Below are 22,772 nucleotides of genomic sequence, written 5' to 3'. Positions count from 1 at the left end.
CAGTTAAAATTGATCGGATCTACACCTGAAAATGACTGAATCTGGTAAATAAATATTCCGAAGTCTGTGTAAAGAATTATTTGCATGTTACAACAATTATATATATATATATATATATATATATATATATATATATATATATATATATATATATATATATGTTACTAAAATTTCTGTAAGTTTTTTTTCGATCATCATATATCTCTGAGGTTCATATTTATTCCAAATGTCAGTCAAATGATACACCTTTTGGATAAATTATTCGAGTGTCCTTATTCGAGTGTCCTGCAGGCTTCTGGCATGCAATAGACACATGTTTGAGAATAACACTGCTGCTTGCAAAAAAATGCTGTTGGTTTCCATTCGCGGAGTACGCTGACGCGATAATTTACAATCTTGATCGAAATGTTTTAAACTATTTGTAAATAAAGGTTTTCAATTCTGTTCTTGTTTTCATTTTGATCTAAAATGAGAAACGTTTTCGATATTGGTTTCATTAATATTATTTTTCCTTTCAAAATCTTACTTCCTTTAACTAAAATTAAAAAAAAATTAGGATATTACAAAGGAAATATAAAGATAGAAAAATCTCGGCATTGTCTTTACAGAGTAACAAAACAAGCAATTTTTATTCCTCACTTACTATCCGTACCAGTCAAAAATCAATTCTGGTCGAATTCTAAAATCATTTAAAGAGCCCAATAGAATAAGACAAATCATGCCTTTGGTAGAATACATATGCATGGGTATTTTTAATTTATCAAATGAGAGAGAGAGAGAGAGAGAGAGAGAGAGAGAGAGTAGTATTTTTCCAGGATGCAAAGTCATCGAAATATATATGTAACACTATGCTTTGAGTCGGTTGGCATTGGATTAAACAATTAAACACTTTAACATTTTATTTAATCATTTGTGAACGCATAAACTAAGAGTGAGATCAATAAACCAATGAAAGTTGAACATAAAATGACAAGTCATATTAATTGAACCCGCACCATTGATATTTGCAAGTATTAATCTGTATCAGACATTTTAAGATAATACTAATCTCTATATCAATGCCCCCCCCCCCAAAAAAAATAAACTAAATAAAATACCCCCCCCCCCCCCAAAAAAAAAAAATCCCAACAACAACAAAACACAACAAAAACCCTTAGAGCAATATGAGCTGTATTTTTTAGAATTTTATTTTGCTGCAAAAAGCTGCTAGTTTGATTAGTCTGCATATAACTTAAACTTTTATGATAAATAAGGTTTGAAAAAAAATCATTAATTTTTGTCAGAGGAAAGATTTCTCTTCTAAGGAATATATAGCAAATCATTTTTGTACAGGACGACAATAATTCAATAATGCTCCGATTAAGGCTTCTTAACGGCCTATTCACACAAAAATATGGCTAAAAGATATTTAAAAACCATGATATTTTTGTCATTTTAGTAGAAAATAACATTTTCGTTAAAAAAAATTTCAACATGAAAATTGCAGCTCATATTGCTTTAATCTAATAATTCATATTTTTTACAGATATATTTGAGTTTGGAAAAATTAATCAATTGGCCATGTTTATAATTAATGTGTCTACAGTTTGAAAGTGGAAAACCATCGTCTCTTAAACTACACGTAATCTAATAAAAGACATTCTCTCTTGAAACAATCTGTACCCGAAAGAATATAAAAAAAACCATGCAAAATTATACAGCAAAATTGAGAGTACAGAAAAAAAATAATTTAAAACGTGAATTATCCAAGGAAAATAATTCAATTTACACACCTAAGAAATTTAAAGTAAGTTATATTTCGTTGTAAAATACTAGCAATAATCATAATAACCTTTTCACACAATTAAACCTGCTAGTATTCATTTGCACACAGTTGATAGACTGATACATGATGTTACACATGAATAACGTTTTTTAAATTTAGTACATTGTATAATTTTATACGCATGATTCATGGCAAAATTCAGCTGGTAAAGAATGCATAATCTATCTTCTAATTCTGAAAACAAACACGCATCTTTACCATATAATGTTAATGGCATTTGAAGTTTGTAGCATTGTAAAATCATGATATTCTTATAACCAATATTCTTATAATAGTACGCTGTTGTATACAATTACAACATCAAATTAATCATATTTTGGAAAGAACATAAACACTTCTAAAATGTTTTTCTTTATACTCAGTACAAGATTCTCAAAATATATTCATGAAAATCATTGCATTGCCTGGCAAATTTGCAAATAGTTTTAACAAGTCCTTTTGATGACCATCAACAATAAACCTAATTAAAGCAACAACACCTAGTTCTCTTCACATACATGTATGTTAATTAAGAAATAATTTCAGTCAAATTGGCTTCCAAGATACAATGCAAGATTCCAGGTTCTTCTTGCGTATTTGATCAAATCTTCATCACTAGAATTAAGATCTGGAAACTTTGGCATCATTGTGACTTCTGTCCGATAAACAATGTCTGAAAACGTGCCCGTGATGCGATTGAATCCAGAATATTCTTTTACCGTTGCCACATCAATTTTCATATCGTGCCATACACTGCCTTCGTCGGATGAATCTGTGCATGGATAAGAATACGAATTCACTTGTTTTTCACGCACAAGTGTAACCCTGTCTTTGAAGTGAGGAGAAACGCAAAGAATGTCGCCTCGTTTTTCCATTAGATGACAGCTGTCATCAAGAATTCCTTTCAAGTCACTCATTTGCCTTATAGTCTCCAGGTCGAGGATTCTTCGAGATTGTAGTTTGCAACGGACATCCAAAGGTATCTTTTTTTCATCGGACTTCAGTCGTATAACGTCTCCGGCTAGCCATTTTAAATCTGCAAGACGGAACTCGATGAAATTCATGTCTTTATCTAGAACACACGAACCTGTGTGAGGTTTACCGAAGTCAGCTTCACCAGTCTGGAGGCTGACGTAGTACTTGTTTTCTTTCCCGTCTTCTTGAAATCCAAATTTTTCCAAGAACTCCTTTACCCTTTGAGGGTTACATTCGGATGGTATGAATGAGCTACTGATTCTTCGCCCCCTCGAACCTACACTGAGATTATTACGGAGACTAGTGTAACTTTCACCTCCTTGACGTCTCCCTCCCCTTCCTCGGGATTTCTTATTTAGTGAGTGATATTCTTTTCTTTCAATAAACTGTTTGCGATGCAATTTTTCTTGCATATCTTTTATGGACATACTGAGTTTATCGACGTCAACAATATACACATTGCCAAACGTCATCACAAAGCGGAGAATGCCGTGAAATGTATCATCATAGTTTTCTCTAACAACGTTAATCTGCTGTAGGAAAACTTGTTGAAATATCTGACAGTCGGGGTCATTGTCGTCCACATGTTCTATGGAAGGCTCAAAATTTCGAACGACACCTCGCAAGTATGGAAGATGTACAGCTTCTCGGTGTTTATGATGCTCTTGAATCAATCCAGTGTAAGGTTTAAAATCCAGCATATCATCTGTCGATCTAGAACCTTCAAATATAGTCACATAAGCTCCTTCAACGAAAGCCTTGTCTCTGGAATAGGTTGTAACGAACTTGGATGATTTATCTCCAAGGTCTTGTAACGATTTGTTGACCTTCCAGAGCTGCTCAGAACTACCCCAAGCTTCTAATATGACCCCTTTTGTTTCCCTGAAGTTCGCTCTTCGGATTCTAACTATTGCACCCGTTTCCTTAGAAAGTCTTCTCTCAGTGTACGCTTCTGCAAACAGAACAGAATCCCAAGTATCAAGTGGAAGGTTTAGTACGAGGTGATTCTCAACAAGATCAACATCTCCAAAGAAGTTATCAATCGTATTTCTCTCGGCTATTTCTTGATAGCCACAAAGCATCTCATTTAGCAATGCAGTTGTATTACTTTGACTCAATGATTTTTTGAGAATGTTAAAATTTGGCTTTTTATGAGATGGATCAGAAATAAATTTGATCATTCCTCCACTTGCCTTGTCAGCTAGTATTGCTCTGTACTCTCTGAAAAAATACATCACTATTTTTGCCAAAATCTTTTGATTGCTTCTTGAAATATCATCAATTTCTACCATTTCTACGAGGTCTAATCCTGAAGAATTTTCTTGCAGTTTTTCAGGAAAGGAACATTTTAAATCTTTCTTAAGATCCTCCATGCTCAGTATACACCCAATAATGACCATTGAAAAAGTTATTTCATCAAAAATTTGTCTTGATCCCAAAGTAATAGATGTTCGCCTTCCCCAGTCTAAAAGGAACATAATTACCGGAGCAATCGCTTTGTTTTCTCGCACAAAATTTGAGAGAAAAAATGATTGACGTAAAACATTAACGTCCTTTAAAATTCTGACATGAAATGCGATGTTATTGATGAAAGTTCTGTATTTGGGATTAAAGCCACTTTCAACATGGAAACCTTTACTCCTATAAAACAACTTCTGAATGAACTGTAAAGTAGCTGTATATTTGCTCCTTTGCGTACTAATATGAATATCTAAAGTGTTTTCATCGTCTCTCATTAACCCTGTCATGAAGAGTCCAATTGGAAAAAAAGATGCCCCCTTTACAGAATGAAGAATACTAAAGACAGTGTTTCCCAAAGTTTTCAGTGTTTTTAAAGTTTCATGCCTTTGATTCTTAGTAGAAAAATATCGGCGTACTATTGATGATCCTATTTCAAATAGATTGTCAATGTCGGTTTCATCTTCCTCTGTTAGGTCCTGTGGCAGCGATTGTTCCCTCTTTTCATTTTTATTCTCTTTCAGAAAGCCAATTACATCAGCGATAACCCAAGGAAAGCTTAACAATGGTTCAGGATTATCGGAGTCTCGAAGATAAGTTACGGCATACCATGCTGATGCTTTCCGTAGTATTTCACTATCACAACAGTCAAAATCAATGTTTGATTCACCTCCAAATTCGTGAAAAAAGCGCTCTCTTGTATGTTTACAAACAACAGACATTTTTGCCTTTACTATCAGTCCTATTTCAAATTTTTCATTTTGCAGGCATCCTCGCTGTGGATTAAGTCTTCGAATTATTCCAGAAATAGCTTCAGTTTCATTTTCTATTCCATACAGCAGCAGAAGTTGTCGAACTTTTTCATTGTAAGTATTTCTTGCAACAACGGCATCGTCTTCATACTTTTGCCAGCCAATCAAAAACAGATCCTTATCTGGTACAATACTTCTGATAATTTTTTTGTGGTCTTTCTGTCGAGTTTGTGCTTGTTCAAGAGCTCTGCACTGACGGAATAATTTCCCAAGAACCTTTTTCGACACATACTGTGGCTTATCTGCCTTTTGCATAAAATCTGGATAGCTATCTACTCTAAGATCTCTTAACATTTTTGCTGGTTGTCCAGTTTTTGGAAAATCAACTGCATCAGAATGCATTTTCGCTAACTGCTTGCAGGCATCCGTAAAAATGTTTTTCTTATCAGCATGCGCAACATGTGCGTTGGCGATAATACCCAAGTTATCATTTTTTATATACTCTCCTACAAAATCAATTATGTCATCTACTTTGACTTTACGATCTAAGTACTTTTTTGTAGCTTTTGGGAAATCCATTGGTTCTTGATTTTCAATGACATTGTAAAACTGGTCGTCCCAACTTACAAAATACATGTCACCATCAAGATCAGATCCTGACATTTCATTGGGATGAGGTCGTTTACCTTTCTGGGGAAATACAATGCAATCAAACATGTGATGTAAGGCAGAAACATCTACAGCTTCATATTTTCGCAAATCCCCAGGATGAAAACATGGGTTTTTCGTAGCCACAACCGGTCCCTTAAGAACAATTGAGTCTTCCTGTTCCGTCCCTGAAATTTGTGAGTACTGTACAAATACCTGGCCATATTCTAATGTTCCTGTATCATCTAATGTTCCCATCATAATGCGTCCTTTTTTCAACGATAATTTTATCCGCGCACGTCGCATCAAATCCCGAATTTTACACTTATAGATTGTTATTAACATGGATCTAAAGAATGGCTCTTTAACAAACACAATTCCTCTTTTTTGAAGTTGTTTAAACCGAATATGAATCGACAACTGAAAAGGAAGTAACATTCATTATACTAATGCATAAATGAAATTATTTCAAAATGAATTAAATTTATATATATATATATATATATATATATATATATATATATATATATATATATATATATATATATATATATATATATATTTATATATATATATATAAACACACATACCCCTGACAGAACTTTAATAGCCTCCTTGTCATAGAGCATCGTGTCTGCCAAACCAAACAACATCTCTTCTTGAAGGGATAAGAATACATTATCGGAGACACCAAGTCCAGATAACAGTGTGATTGCTTGTCTGTTTAAGTGAAGTCTCCCTAATGAATGGTACAATTCGTATTTACATTACACTTTTTAAAAAAAGTATAATTTATTTAAATATTGCAGAATATTTCAGAACTTATTTTCAAACGTTCATACCTGGTTTTGTTACTTGAAGAATCTCGAGCTTTTTCGACTCCGAGTTGAATTTATTCATACTTTCACGGATAACAAGAACGTCTTTCTCCTCACCAAGATCTGGATCTTGTGAAACAACCCCTTTGCACCCTCCATATCGAATTTGAAATGCAGAGGGCTTTACTTTGTAACCAAGAGCTTTAGTAACCTATTAAAACGATTTATAATACCGTAATTTATAAAATCAAAAGTGAAAGATATAAATTATTGACATTGATTATTCCTAACAATTTATCTGCAATCACGAAAGTTTGTCAAATATTAAAACATTTGCAATGACGTGTCTACATTTAATTAATATCAATATCGATTCATAACTATTAAAGATTAAATAATATCAATATCTTAAAAATAATTATTCATACAAATACCTTATTGGCCAGACAAGGGGATATTTTACCAATACCATCGGAAAAACAGTAGTTATTCCACTCGATGTCTTTTTGGTGTACTAATTCTCCGTCCTGCATACCAACATCGACCGTGTCACGTGATGCAGAAAAACAAAGACCAAAGCGTGAAACGTACGATGCAACACATCTCTCCAGATAAATGTCACCACAGTTATCACGGATCATCTGTGCGTTTGTATCATCGTTTGGACAAAAGAACCAAAAACCATGTTCCCGCAGTTGACTGTTCGAACATCCTAAAAACTCATAGCGACGCGTTAGGATTCGAAATCCAGCGCACAGAAATTGTTTCATTGCGTCTATAACTGAATCGAGGGAGTTAGGTGCAATTGCACTAACTTTTTCATAATCTTCATCGCGAAAAACTATTCGAATAAAATATTCCTCTGCATATTGTCGAATAATACGATTTTGAACAATTGGTTCTTTTGGATAAAATACATGCTTTGTTGGTGTCAAGACTATTCGACGAATATTTGAATAGCCAGGAGGCATGTCATCTGCCTCTTTTATGATAATTTCATTTTTTTCGATCTGTTTAGAAATGAGACTGGCAAAGTGAATAAAAGGACGGTCATTTGTCTTTGCGGTGATACGATGTAGCATATCTGGAGTCAACTTCCCCTTTATTCTTCTTAGAAATGACACATTCTCCTCGTTTAAGTTATCGGTGACTTTAAACCCGTGAGAACAGAGGCAATTCCAGGCATATTCCGTGTCAAAATCTTCAAATGAAAATGTCATTGCCCTCTTTAAATAAGGTATCACGGTAACATCAGCATAGACGACGTTGAACCCCAGCCGTTTAAATCGGGAAATAACCTCCCATCCTACTGGATTTTTCGATTTATTTTTCAAATCATGGAATATATTACTTGGCCATGTGATATAAAAACTATTGGATCTACCGAACTCTTCTCGTGTTGTACCAGAAATGCTCACATTTCTCACCTCATCTGTTTTATTTTCATTTATTTTCTTCCTATTGAAGATCTTTGGATTTGATTTTACATTGATAATTAAGATAGTGGATTGATTATCTGGATATACAACGATTGTATCATGCATGGAGCTGTAGGAAATTTCTACGGCTTCTTGATTCTCCTTGCCATGGACCACACTCTGAATCGTCAAAACTCCTTTATCATTTTCAAAAACGGCTTCTATTTTGCTTGCTGTCATTGACCAATGCTCTGAAAATTTTACTGGTGATAACAGGGCACCGCCGTAGAATTTGACATCTTGTATTGTCGAAACCGATTTTCTCGAGTCATTTTGACGCGTGTCTTTATTCCTAACATCTATGTAGCAAGAAATTTCGTTTTCTGGTCTTTTTGACAACCAAAGATTATACATAAAAGACTCAAATTGTCTGCCCTTCATTTGTTCCTCGGACACAATTTTCACTCTGTAAATTTTAGAGAACTCTGCATATGAATGTTCGCTTTCATTTTCTAAAAAATAAGAAGAAATAAAGATTAAATTAATTACATTGCTACATGAGGTATAAGAAGCACCATATGAAAAGCTTTGAAATGAGTTATTTTACTTGTCAACGATTGATATAATATAACATCTTATGACTTTGTCGGATCGTTCTGATAACTTAAAACTTAAAGTTAATGTTCGTCCAGTTTATTTGATACTTTATTCTTTTGAAGAAATAATACATTGTATTGTTTTCAGCTGTTACATATAAATTGACTTGCAATTTTATTAGCCGAGCTCATTGCGTACTGAATAGCCAGGCTATCTCTACGGTGCACGAAACTGGATGTTGACTTAGAGACCGGTGAAACAGTTCGCACAAAAATGTAGTTCCACGTTAAAAGAGAACGTAGAATATATAGCATGTCAATTGGCCATCGTTAGTTTATATCTGATATATTAACATTCTAAATACTTTGATTTCGGTGTAAGGTTGCTGAGCGGTGGAATACAATGTTTACCCTAATAGGCTTGGTCATTCCCAGATTACTAGAGATCCCGTTAACAAATTGTTGCGGAAATTGATTTAAAACGCGTATAATATTTACTAGATTAATATAAATATGCATCAATACGCTTATAAATTAGGTTAAATTCATTATTGATGCCTCAATGTGTCTATTAAGTCTGTAAATATAGCATTTCCTGAAAATGTGTTCAATTCACATTAAATATTAGGCCCGGATATCTGTACCTTGTCTTTACATGTACCTTGAGTACTTTGATAATTTGTTTGAAATCTTACATGTACATTACCTATTCTCTCTTCATCAACTATCATAATGCCTGTCGGGAAGTTTGTCATCAACACATCGCGGACTGAATCCACATTCTGTAGGTAGAAGAAAGTGATTGTGTATTCTTCCTTTTTCTTTCGCGATTGTTTTTGTTTTTGTTTTGAATCCTTTCCACCTGCTTTTGATTCAGTAGTTCCTCTTCCGTCCATTGTTCCAGCGTCATGATTTTGTTTGTCATTATCCATTGCCGCTGAATCAGCTGTTCGTTTTTCATCGTTTGTTTGATTTTCGTCTCTGCTTACTGAATTTGATGTACTGTTCTCGGACCCTGGTTTCATTTCCTCATTGTCCGAAGTACACGCATGCTCTTCTTTTTGATCCAGGATTTCACTTTTATGTAAGTCCGTACCTGTCGCCATTTTTTATTTCAATTAAGTCAAAACATATATATGACATACATTGACAATGTATGTTTGCCCGTCGTCAAAGTGCACGGTTTTTAGAAAATGTATGCTATATGCTATACTTAGAAACTATAACAAAACCGAAAGTAGAAGAGAGGTAGATTGGGGTTTTCCGGTTTGCTTTGAGAGCAATACATTGTGTTTGAACCGTCCGGTCATGTGTCAGGGTATATCAATAAATTGAAATCATGTTTAATCTGGTTTATAATCTTAACAAACTAACTTTCATTGAAAGTGTCACTCTGCCTTTATAGTTAGTCAATTGTAGCGGTTGCCCTACACTGTATATTTGTCCGTCATCTAAATATAGGTGTTCTCGTGTATCTGTATTAAATTCATGGAACAGTCACTGTGTATTAAAGAACTTTGTTTTCCCTCGGACTGAAATGACACACTTTAATTGGATTAAATATGGCAGTGCCACGTGATTGCCTCATATATCTCTATGTAGGTTCTTTGAGGATTTATATTAGGCAATATGGCCGTCATTGGCCGTCGCCTCACCTACTCATCTCGATATATCATATTATTTAACACAGAAATCGTGTTCAGTAAGTCCTTAAAATATTTAGAGTAGTTGCCCTTTGAAATTATTTTTTAATTAATAATGCTTTGAATATTGACGTCACATTGTTATGTCTGGAGCAGAGCAAAATGGCAGCGACGAAATTTGCTCGGTTTAAAATTGAATAGCAACAAAACATTGTAAGTAATATGGGTGAAGCGAAGATTTTTTATATGTATTTGAAAGGTGGTATTGATAATTTGAAGAGTTTAAATGAGTTTAACTGGACGAGATGTAAGGCATCTTGTACATGGCTTTGCGTAGATCACCGCTACTTGTGAATGAATAAGTCGCTTGATAGTACTCGGGAAAACAAAACACTTATTAGGTTAGTTACTGACACACTACGGAAATATATTGGGTTGATCAATCTCATAGACGGCTCGGCTTCGCCTCGCCATCTAGGAGATTGATCAACCCAATATATTTCCGTAGTGAGTCAGTAACTAACCTAATAAGTAATAATATATAATAAGAGTTAAATTTGGTCCCCATAATTCGCCATTTTTAAAAGTGTTTCGGGTACAATAAAATGTTATGTTATAATTTAGAAGAGTTGATATAAAATATATTTTTTACAGATTTGTTTGATTTATTTGCACTCACTTGCAGTATATGACGTCAGATGTGACGCTATTTCTATAATTCAATCAAAATCAGTCGAAAATTTAAATTTTTCGCAGCTTTTTACGAATGGGAAATATAGAGCACATGCTTGAACCAGGACAAATTTTTTGTCACTTATTAGACTTGGCTAGATATATCTCTGATTAAAGTATTTTGTTGGTTCAAGCATGCGCTCTATGTTTACTGAAAGAAAAACTGCTTGAAAACAAGTTTTTTTAATGCTAAAATGCAAAAATGACGGGAAAAGGTTGTCCTTACAATGCGTTTTTCTAAATTGTGGGCACTTGAGTCAAAATGAACATTAAGTAAAAACATCACATATATATTTGTACAAAGAAAACAAAGAATTACAGTTAAATAATGCTATTCCTTTTAGGGGGCCATTTTAGGCCCATACCGTATAAAGTCCTTTTTAAAATCATTTTATATTCATCAGGTATTGTTTAAATAAACAATTGATCAAAGCATTTAAAACATACATAAAAAATCACCGGATCATTGGACTATAGTGGGCGGTGACACATATACTAGGTTCTTCTTTATATGGATTGCTATAGAAAATAAGATGGTATATACTTCAAGATATTATGAAATTAAGTAATTCTTTTTACGATGAAATTTAATGAATTTTTAAATATCGTTAAGAACGATGTATTGAATTTGACTTTTTGTGATATTTAACCCTTTTTTTAATTGTAAAATTTGACTATACAAGAACTTTTCAGTGGATTTTCTTTGGATAAAATAAAAAATATAGTGAGTATAAACAAATCGGTTCAGGTGTTAAAAGTATTCGTAGATAACATCATGCCCACGGATTATGAGGCAATCCTAGACTTAATTTAAGCTTTGTACACTTTCCTATTGTCTGGTAATTATATAATTAAAAATGAAATGCTTTTAAATTGTCTCTACATTATGTTGATGATAACAAATTTTAAGCGTAACTTTATGGCAAATTATAATTTAATAATCAATTGAAATTTGGACTTCAGTCTAAAGATGCTTCAAAATCCCAATGCCACAACTGAACAAATTTTAAATTATAAAGTTTTTCATAAAATTTCATTTTTACCGACAAAGTGCAGTAAACAGAGTGTTCAGAGTATTTTGTTCAATAACTTTTTTTGAATTCTAACTCTAGGACTGATACATTTATGTTCATTTAAGAGAAAATTACGAATGTATCACACCATTTGTATCCTTTGTTTCGAACCCGCTACATGTGCCGATGATCAACAATATTACGTCCTAATAGTTATATTGAATAATCTTTTGCAATTGCATGTAAAAAGTAATATGACCTTGATAATACTTTTTAAGAATACATTTTCAACCTATATTTTATTTTAATTGTAAAATGATATTAGTTGAATTTCTTCAGATTCCCGTTTTCAGCAGTAATAACCAGTTTGATCCAAACAAAGAAAGAATAAGGGTCCTATTTTCCTTGAAATATTGCAAACATCACTAAATTAAGGATCGAATCGTCAACAACTAACAAACTGGTACTAAAGTCATTTATTTCATTTTGACAGTTTAACAAAATTTTGATCTCAATTTATCTTATTTCTACATATATACATTACATCATACACTACTGTGGTTTCATCAATATTCGTTGAATACCAATTTTCGGGATTTCGTTTTTAAGTTGATCCACGAAATTAAATGTTCTTTAAAATGCAGTTTCCTTATAACATTTTGTATTGATGGGGTCATTGGCCACGAATATACATATCCTTGAAACTGTGATTTTCACTTTAGCCACGAAAATTGATACCCTTGAATATTAATTTGAATATTAATGAAACCACAGTATCTTAAGTGAAACCGGTATTTTAAGTGAAAATAAAGATTTATATTTAGCTGGATCTTGTACAATTATTTGCTTTTCACATTATTGATTGTGATTCTAGTTGATTCAAGCTTAGATTTTAATCAGTTACAGTAAATTGGAAAAAAGAATACTGTTCCTGATAATTTTACAGTGCAATATTGGCTTGTGTTTCACATGACAGTTTAATTATGTACTTTTTAAACAATCAAATAAATAATAATTGCTAAGGAAGTAAAAAGTTTTTACCTATCTGTTAGAAGATCTAGGAGTTCACTATAAACATTACACAAACATTATCTAGGTCCTTTCGGTCAAAAGTATTTTCTGTCGAAATTGTATTTGGCGAGATAAATTTCCTAAAGGATATTAAATTTGCCGATCATATATAAAATTCCTTGAGTCGGAACTTAATTTTCCATAGCAAATGGATATCCTTTAGGAATTCGCCTAAATTACGTAGAATAAATGTTTCTTTCTAGTAAAAACAACTAACCTGTCAATGGATATCATTCACACTAAAATATACATTAAAAACAAAGATGACATATAATTGAATCTGTATATCTATTAAGCACTAAAGATTGCGTAGGGTTTTTCGACTTATAAATCTTATTTAGGAATATTTTTAGTAAAAATTTCAATACCATTACATTTCTGAGACATTTTACCTTATATGACGTTAATTTAATTGACACTAAATATTTTTTAAAATCCTCATCAGTCATGTAAAATAAAATGGAGTGGTTTGTTAACAGGTAAAATTGGCGATTCTTGATCCTTACATGAATTGTATATACTTCACTGTCCGAGGTCGGTTAGGGTGGTAAGAAAAACGTCTGAGGCAAATAAAGTGGTGAATCGTTAGTAAAATCCCTAAGGAATTGTTTGGCATGAAAATATTACATGTAACAGAATATATTCTTTAATTACTTTATTATGTCCAAAAACCCTGCTCAACATAAATACACAGGTTTGGTATAGATATAATTGTAACTCTACGGTCTGTCAAATTTCCCGTAAAAATACAGTTCTGCAACTATAAAATGAAAATAGCTATAAATGATCCGTCCAATTTTTTTTATCATCAATGAATCGAGATACTAATAATAACACAACATTGAGGTAGTATGGGACATTTTGAAATGCCAGTGGTTGAGAGTACATCATACTAAATAATTATGTAATAACCGTATTGTACAATAGATAATTGTAGAAAGAAGATGGGGAAATTAGATGGCGCAACTGCCCATTTGGTTTAGTCGTAAAATACAAATTCAAATTTAACATTTTTTCAATTAAATATGTTTGAAATGTTATAATACAAGTTTTCAAAGGGGTAATTTCTAACTATATTCAGTATGAAATATTTGAAAAAAAAAACGATAAGAAAAAAATAAATAATAATTTTTTGGTGATATCGAACCCACAACCTAAAAATCCAAGTTCAATAAAGATACCTAATGTCAGGTGCTCTAACCACTGAGCCATTTCAATCACAATAAAGTTCGTTGTTTAAATGGTTTATGAGACGTTGGCCACGAATTAACAGACGTATTATTTTTCTAAAACGTTCAATATTTGGGCTACAAAATGACATTTTAAAAGTATATTGGGTCATCTCTTTACATTTTTGTTGATGGAAATCGGTTTAAATGCCATTAAACTGCATTTAGACATGACAAAAATATGGAGCTCAGACCCACTCTATAAAAGAAAAGGCATTGAAGTTATAAAAATGACACTATTTGGAGGTTTTGACACGCATACGCCAGCTTAAATCAACATATCACATGTATTTAAAATATTTGAGGGTTACAAACCGATGTTACGTTAAATATACACTGTTTTTAATTATTATTAAAACAATAAACAATTATCAGATTTAGTGATATTTTAACTTTGCGGTATCTAATCATTCCTCATATGGTCATTTTACACGCTCTATTCACCCGTCTATCTTCTTTCATTAAAAAGTAAACAATTTAACAACACTATCTTTTTTAGATTTTGTGAAAATGAATGAAAAATTATTAAATTTATATTACTTTTATGGTTTATTTTTGCCTTAATATTAAGGTGTCCCATACTTCCTCAATACCATAAACCTAATAAACAATGTATTTCTAATGTATTTCACGTCTCTTAACTGTTCTTTAAACGGAAATTGCTCATAAATGTCTTTCCATGATAAGAAAACTTAACTATCTATAACATTTCCAAAGTACAAAGCAATATCCCAAAGACAGTCTACATAACTTCTGATCTCGGCATCTGTCGATTTGGTGTCGGGGGTTGGTGGTATGATCGCTAACTCAGTTCTTTCAGAGATACGTTTTGCATACTGACTGCCAAAGGAATCTACCTCATATTCACGAATTTGTGACATTTCAACCCGAATTGACCGCCACGTCTCGTTTTTAATATTCAAATTCATATTCGAATAGACTGTTATTTCCTTTTCTCGAATGTATTTCACATTGTTATTTTTAATAATATATACATTGCCATTTTTTTCACAGAGAGACCCATTAGATATGCGATCCACTAAGTGCTCATATCCTTCCATACTTTGTAATGCCGTTTGGTTTAAATTTCTGTACGACTGCATTTTACATCTGACACTGGTTCTGTTTCTGAAACGTGTTTTGCGTTTGCAAATTATTTGACCAATAAACCATTTTATTTCTGGTGCATTCCATTGTAGAAAACTTTGATTTTCATCAAGATCACACATTCCTAATTTTCCAAGACGGACTTTAACTCTTTTCTCTGTTTCTATTTCTAGAAAATGTTCAAAAAGGATTTCTTGAATATTTTCCAAATTACTATTTATTGGTAAAAAGGAAAAGGAATACGGTACTTTAATTCTTGAGCGTTGATTTTCTAATCGTTCTTGATACGAACTCAAATATTGATTTAAGTCAGAAATTGATAGGGTGGAAGGCTGGATATCCATAATATAAAAATATCCTAATGCAAGTACAATGCACAAATCACCATGAAAAATGGAATCATATTCACTTTGGACTATTCGCCACTGCGACATAAACATGTTATGAAAGGCATCTCTACCATATGAGCCATTGCAGTTTGGATCCATAAGTAGTGGAATATATTTAGCAACGTTTCTGTGTTTACCTTGACACGGGCCTTCATATATTTCTAAATTTAAAATGTCTAAGCTCTCTGAAGCTCCTTCAAATAAAATGGAAAATGTTCCATTTATTGATAAACGACCATTTCTCGCTGATTGTAAGCTCTTTGATTTTTCTGATAATTCATAAACAATCTTACCAAGACGACTTAGTTGGCTCACTGTTCCCACTGCTTCCATTTGTAAACCCTCCTGCTTTCCGAACGATACATTATGGAAATAAACATCGGCGCCGGATATTTTCATCATTTTAAAACGGGCATAAATTGAAGCATACTCAATTGTACTCCAAGACTCGGTTGGGAGAAGAAAAGATTCAGATGTTTCTTGCTCAAAACCTTGTGCATGACTTAGAGAAACAACATTTAAAGACTCGGCGATTTCTACATATTTTTGTAAACACATATGTACTATATTCTTTTTATTTCTCACTAACCATTGTTTTAAGGGTTTGGGAAGGCATAACGACCGTACACAATTTTCGACAAATCCCCTTGCGTTTCTTAAACAACATAACAAAAGCTTTGAAAAAATACCCAAACTTAACCTGTTAAGGTCTACATGTTGTTTTGCTGATTCTTCTAAAAGCATAAGTGTAAAGATCCATTCATTAATATCTATTGGTCTTCTATCATCGGCATTTTCTCGTAAATTCTCAAAAAGGGTTTGCGCAACATATCTTAATTCATGAGACTTGCGAAGGAAATCATTGAGTGTTCCACATAGTTGTTTTATGCTTTCGTCTGTAACTAAAGACACGAATACCTTTTCATTTGAAGAAATTTTGACGGGAAAGCATAAAACCCCTTTTTTAATTAAGTCATGTTCAAAACCAAATGAATGATCCTGATGACGTTCCATATATCGAACAAATATCTTGAGATCTTCTCGTTCTACTCCGAGGAATTCATTGCAGCAATTGGTTGAAACCACTTCATGTTCAAATAAATATGTGTATTTTTGTGTTTTAGGAATGTTGGTCTGAATCACACGACGAAGTTTCTTTAAAGTCCTGACAGTCCGTTTTTGATCTGATTCAGAAGACGTTATCTTCGTTTGAAGACTTTGTTCTATTTTGTCAAAGGCATTAGTTTGAAGGAGTTTCAGTTTCATCTGACATATAACATCAGCCACTACCCAAGGAAAACTTAGTAATTGTTTGGATGTTCTAAAACGATCCTCATAAGTTACCGTGTACCATGCTAACGCTTTTCTAGAAATTAATATACTCTCTAATACAGATAAGTTTTTTTCGACACAAAATTCTTTGAAGAACTCTTTTCTAGTTCGTTCAAACAAAACTGATATCTGAGACCGAATAGCTCTTTCAACGTTATAAGCTTCGTCTTTTAAGCAACCCCTTTTGCTCTTTGCTGACTCGACTAATCCCGTACACGCTTCAGCCTCATTTTCAATGCCATAAGCATTCATTATTTGTAGGATACTCTCGTTGTAAACATTCCTTTGTAAAATTGCATTTTCAATATCTCTTTGTGACAAAGGAAGAAAAGGAATATCACAATCACCAAAATCATTAATAAAAGCTTGTAATTGAGCTTTTGGAAGTAAAAATCGACACTGACGATAAAGTTTTCCGATTATTTTTGAAGACGTGTATTGTAGCTTATCTCTTTTCATCATAAAATCTGGATACTTTTCGGGAGACTTGAAATTTTGTAATGACGGTGCATTGCCAGTCTTTGGAAAGTCTACAGCATCAGAATGCATTTTTGCTAATTCAATGCATGAATTTGAAAATATTCCGTCTGGTTCATAATCCGCCAGGGCCAAGTGACTATTTGCAATTATTCCTAAGTTATCATTTTGTATGTAATTTGCAACAAACTCAACGATGTCTGGTACGGTTATATCTGATTCAAGGAGTTTCTTTTTAGCTTTTGGAAAATCCATTGGATTTTGGTTTTCAATCGAGTGAAGTCGCTCATCCCAACAAACAAAATATTCATCCCCATCAAGATCAGAACCGGACATTTCATTTGGATGTGGCCGAGAACCACACTGAGGGAAGACTATACAATCGACCATATGTCTAAGTCCGGGGATATCCACTGCTTCAAGTATACGAAGATCTCCTGGATGAAAACAAGGATTTTTCGTGACCACTACCATACCCAGGACCGTTTTTACTTTTTTCATATTATGGTGCGGTTCTACGGAATACTGAATAAACACTTGTCCATATGCCAGTGATTTAGTTTCATCTGAGGTGCCCATCATATACCGACCTTTATGAAGTGGTATTTGAATTCGTGTTCTGGTTTTCAAATCTTTAAGCTTTCGATGGAAAATACACGTAAGTAGAGATCTGAAGAAGGGCTCGCAAACAAAATTAATCCTCTTTTGGTGCAAATTTTCAAAATCGATTCCGATTGAAAGCTAAAAACATGTAAAATGTATAGTATTACATAAAAGTAGATACTAATTATCGATTGCAAATTTGCGAATTGATAACATTAGATAATCTTATCAAAATACACAAATTGTTGACATCTCTCTCTCTTTTTCTCTCTCTCTCTCTCTCTCCAGGATCTATAAACCATCGTAAACAGACTATACAAAGACTTGACTGTGTGTAAATCAGAATATATAAGGATTTCTTCCATCATCTAGATCAAGTTAAAATCAAAAACAACAATCATGTCCTTTTAATAGTCTCAGAGTCACAATTTCGAAGTAGGTTTGCATTTTTTTTTTTAAATAATGTAAACTTAATAATGTTATGCGAAATAGAGATTAATGTAAGATTGTCGTGAAAAAGATCTAGATCAATCTACCAACCATATACATTTCTAATATCGTTTTTTTGTCTGCTTTCTTTGGACAAAAGCAATGCAATAGCTTAGACATTTTTTTTGGATGTAGCAGGATAACTTTTACCGCGTCAATTTTAGAATTTGATAATGGAAATAACATATTGTAGGAAAATGTAAAATAAAAATGTGTAAAATGTAAACAGTTTCACAATAGATACAAAGATCAGAGAGAAAGAGAGAAAGAGCTTACCTCTCTGAGATTAACCAAGGCTACATCATTATCAAGAAGCATATCGGACAATTCAAATAACATTTTCTCTTGAAGTTCTTGAAAAAAATCGTTGCGAATTTTAAGACCTGAAAGCAGCGTTATGACCTGTCGGTTTAGGTGAAGTTGCACTGCAATAAAGAAAATTGCTTTTATAACTTTCAGACGACAGATACATGCATTATTGTTTATGTCTTTAAATGCCTTTAAACCTGGATTACTGGAGAGGAGTTCACAACAATTTCATCGTTTAGTAATGTTATTAAAACTTGTATGCCTCCTCCATATACCCCTCCCCTAAAAATAAATAAATAAAAATAAGCTACCACATTTCCTTCTTTTTGAGGCCCATTACATATGTCATACTGCAATTACTTCTTCAGATTTTAATATTAACATTTTGATTATAGGTTATTTGTAAATGCATTGCTCATTAAATTACAATATCATATGCAATAAATCGTTGTATTTTTAGAAATTGAGCCGAACGTTAAATTTGACTATCAAAATCCTAATATGAAAAGACAACAACTAGCTTTTTCTTACAATTTGTTACTTCTTACAACCATTGACAGTTGTGATTTCATCAAATGGGATTTAAAATTTTGCGTACATCGAATATATTCGATTTTTTTTTTGCATTCTGCAGTGTATCTTGTTTTACAACTTTATCTTGCCGCGTAAAATGTGACGCGGAGAAACACAATGATAGCATCTCCAGCGTAGAACCAATTATTCTCTAATCCTTACAGCTTTTAATATCGTTATATGGAATGCAATACCCTTAGAGATGTCATTTATGCTACATTGTAGCTTGCCCAACTCCGAAATACTCTTTGAAGTCGCCCGAAGCAGCCTTTGTTAGAATGATATCAAACGGGAATCCAAAAATTTTGTCAAAGAAATATCACAATCTTATAATTTAAAAACCAAAATAAATTTAGAAGTAAAATATATCTACCTGGACGTGAATACTGCAATACCTCCAAACTTCTCGAGTTCGATTCAAACTTTTTCATACTTTCCCGTATAACAATTATTTCTCTATTTTCTCCCAATGATGGATCTATAGCAATTACTCCTTTACATCCACCGTAACGTATTTGAAAAGCCGAGGGAACAATATTCAAATCCATACTTTTGGCAACCTAAAATAAAACTTACAGAAATTATCCAAAAAATGGATTTAAAATGGTTTTGTTATCTTTAATAACAAATTTAAAATTAAAATTTAAAATTTAAACCATTTAAAATAATCAACTTTTGCTGCAAGCCTTTTCGAAATTTTTCCAATACCGTCCGTGAAACAATACCCGTTTCTTGTTACATCTTTTTCAATACGAACTTCTTGATGCTCTTCTATAGTTAGTGTATTCCAAGACGAAGAAAAACAAAGACCAAATCGAGACACGTAAGATGCAACACATCGTTCCTTGGATAGATCACCAGAGGTTTGTCTGATGAAATCAGCTGAGATTCCATCGTACGAGCTGAAAAACCAAAAGCTGTGTTCTCGAAGTTGGCTGTTTGAACACCCAAGAAAATCGTAATGACGGCCATGAATTGTGAAACCACTAACAAAATGTTGTTTCATGTCCTCCAACATTAAATGAGGTCCACTGGATTTTAATCCACACACTTTGTCAAAGTCTTCGTCTCTATATACTATTCGTATGAAATAATCAACATTGTACTGGCGTAAAATTCTATTGAAATATACTGGTTCCTTTGACAGAAAAATTAGTCTGGACGGCGTAAGTACAGCTCTCCGAACCATTGTATAGTTCTGAGGAACTTTATTGTTAAACTCACCGCTTTCTGTCAGTTTTATTGCATCTTGCATTTCCTCCTTGAAATGAAAAAATGGTTTTCCGGCAACACTTTCCGCCATTCTGGTGAACACGTCAGAATATCTACAATTCTCTTGTATGATTTCGTCCAAAAGACGTGTGCTTAGTTGGTCGTTTACCTTATATCCCTGAGAACAGAGAGACCTCCAAGTATAAGCAATATCAAAATTATTAACTTCCAAAACCATTTGCTGGAGTTGATCACTGATGTTCAAATGTGCATGAACAATGGTAAAATCAACAAATCTTAAGTACCACAGCAATCTGGATGCTATAGGACTTTCATTTTTAAACTGTATACAAAAACTCGTTAACAAACCAAACGTGGGATATTTTGTTCCTCTGCATGGTATCCTTTGTTTTCTGGTGTAAGGATTTATAAATAATTTTGGACTAAATTTCACATTAAAACAAAAGAGAGTCTCGTTATCCTGTAACTGCATGATGATGTGTTGGTGAAGAAAATCATGCGATAACTTGATCTCGATCGCGATGCCGGAAACTGTTAGGACTAACACCGATGAGTCTTGATGAAACTCGGCGACAGCTACTTCTTCCAGGTGTCTGACGAATTCAACAGGAGAAATCATACTTCCACCCATAACTCTGACATTACCTTCTACCGTAATAGTTTTTTGAGCTTGAAAGGAACGCCTTCTCTGAGGCATAATATGCAGCCATGACATATCTTCTCTTGATGGCCTATTCGTAACCCAGTGATTGAAAATGTTTGTGGAGGTCGCGTTCCCCAAAGATGTTTCGATGATCCAAGAACAACTCTTTGTGTGTTTAGAATATTTTGGGAGATTGTCTGAAAAAGAAATTTTTGTTTCTGAAATATATCATAGCTTGTTTGATGGTTAACGCTTTCTTTTACATATCACATCCGTGCAAATAATGTGCGTACGATTCCGTGCAATTACTATGGCATCGTAAGAAGCAAAAGTGTTTGAAAACGTTATTATTACACAATGAAGGAACATTGTTATTTCTTATGGCGGTCTCTTTAGTAAAATTGAGGATATATTTGTACGATATGATTGTGTGGATATTGTTGATACACCTTGCAATTCAGCAGTAGTCATTCAATTTTTCTTATGGGTTATCATTTCCTTCCATTGTTAGTATGTGTGTGAGGAAACAAATTATGTGCTTACTTTTCGATAAGCAAGTTTTTTTCTGAAATGAGACAGAGGAGGTCGTACAAGAAATAGTAAGAAATGCTGCATGGGCTTATAGTTCCTTAAATAGTATAACTTTTATTTAACTTAACTCGTTGGGGGCATGTGCATGTATGAATAGCTCTGACTTACCACACACAACAACATGCGAAACAGATATATGGGCCGAGTATGAGTATGTGTATCGATCGAGTGGTAAATGTAATCGTGGCTAACTTTTTAAAACTAAAGGTTTTAACAAATTTAACAACACATATCAAACGATGATGTATTCAATTTTTTTTTTTTACAAAAAAAGAAAAAAATTATCTAACTACGGAAAAAAATTCATTTTCCAAGACACACAAAAAGATTTACAATTTGAGATACCATCGAAATATTTACAGCACGGTAGATGGCTTACCTTTTTTTGTGTCAATTTCCTCTTTTATTACTATGGTTTTCGGAAGTCTACTCAGAAATGCTTGCACAGATTCCTTTTTCTCAAGATAAAATATATCCAGCTCATAGAGCTCCATTTCCCTATCATTAGGTACTTTGTCTTTTTTCTCTGCAGCCATCTCAAATGATTTTCCGATGAATGAGCAAAGATAGTATGACAATGACTATTTATAGCGATCGGCAGGGATTTCGAAGTATTTAAAACGAAACTTGGATTTCCGATAACAACGAAACCTATAAAGAATTAAAATATTCAGTTGACATTGATAATCATTTTCTGAAAATAACATATGTTTTTAGTTATACACCAAAAAATTTAAAGGTATCCATGCCGTGAGAAACACATTAGTTCTGATAAGTAATAATAAACTGGCTAGATAAAATAAATAACACTATAAGTTAAAATATCTTCAAATAGACAGTGCTGTTAAATATTGCTTACACAATAAACA

The 22,772-nt window shown here is 33.1% G+C and overlaps 1 protein-coding gene and 1 long non-coding RNA gene across 2 annotated transcripts; both read right to left on the bottom strand.

The window, feature by feature from the left end:
• Positions 1–1,129: 1,129 nt before the first annotated feature.
• Positions 1,130–10,233, bottom strand: LOC136276198 (uncharacterized). The gene is made up of 5 exons (XM_066087505.1): positions 9,176–10,233; positions 6,890–8,385; positions 6,480–6,666; positions 6,228–6,376; positions 1,130–6,057 (listed from the first exon to the last, which is right to left on the bottom strand). Exons 1-5 carry the CDS (start codon positions 9,573–9,575, stop codon positions 2,347–2,349), a joined length of 5,943 nt encoding a protein of 1,980 aa, XP_065943577.1. The 5' UTR covers positions 9,576–10,233; the 3' UTR covers positions 1,130–2,346.
• Positions 10,234–12,318: 2,085 nt separating this feature from the next.
• Positions 12,319–22,529, bottom strand: LOC136276446 (uncharacterized). The gene is made up of 5 exons (XR_010714888.1): positions 22,283–22,529; positions 20,110–21,509; positions 19,810–19,996; positions 18,831–18,979; positions 12,319–18,203 (listed from the first exon to the last, which is right to left on the bottom strand). It is a non-coding gene; the product is annotated as an uncharacterized lncRNA (long non-coding RNA).
• Positions 22,530–22,772: the final 243 nt, after the last annotated feature.

The sequence above is a fragment of the Magallana gigas genome, chromosome 6, assembly GCF_963853765.1.
Source record: "Magallana gigas chromosome 6, xbMagGiga1.1, whole genome shotgun sequence".
NCBI lineage: Eukaryota > Metazoa > Mollusca > Bivalvia > Ostreida > Ostreidae > Magallana > Magallana gigas.
Note: the sequence above shows the minus strand (reverse complement) of the source record. Positions and strands in the feature narration are given on the sequence as shown.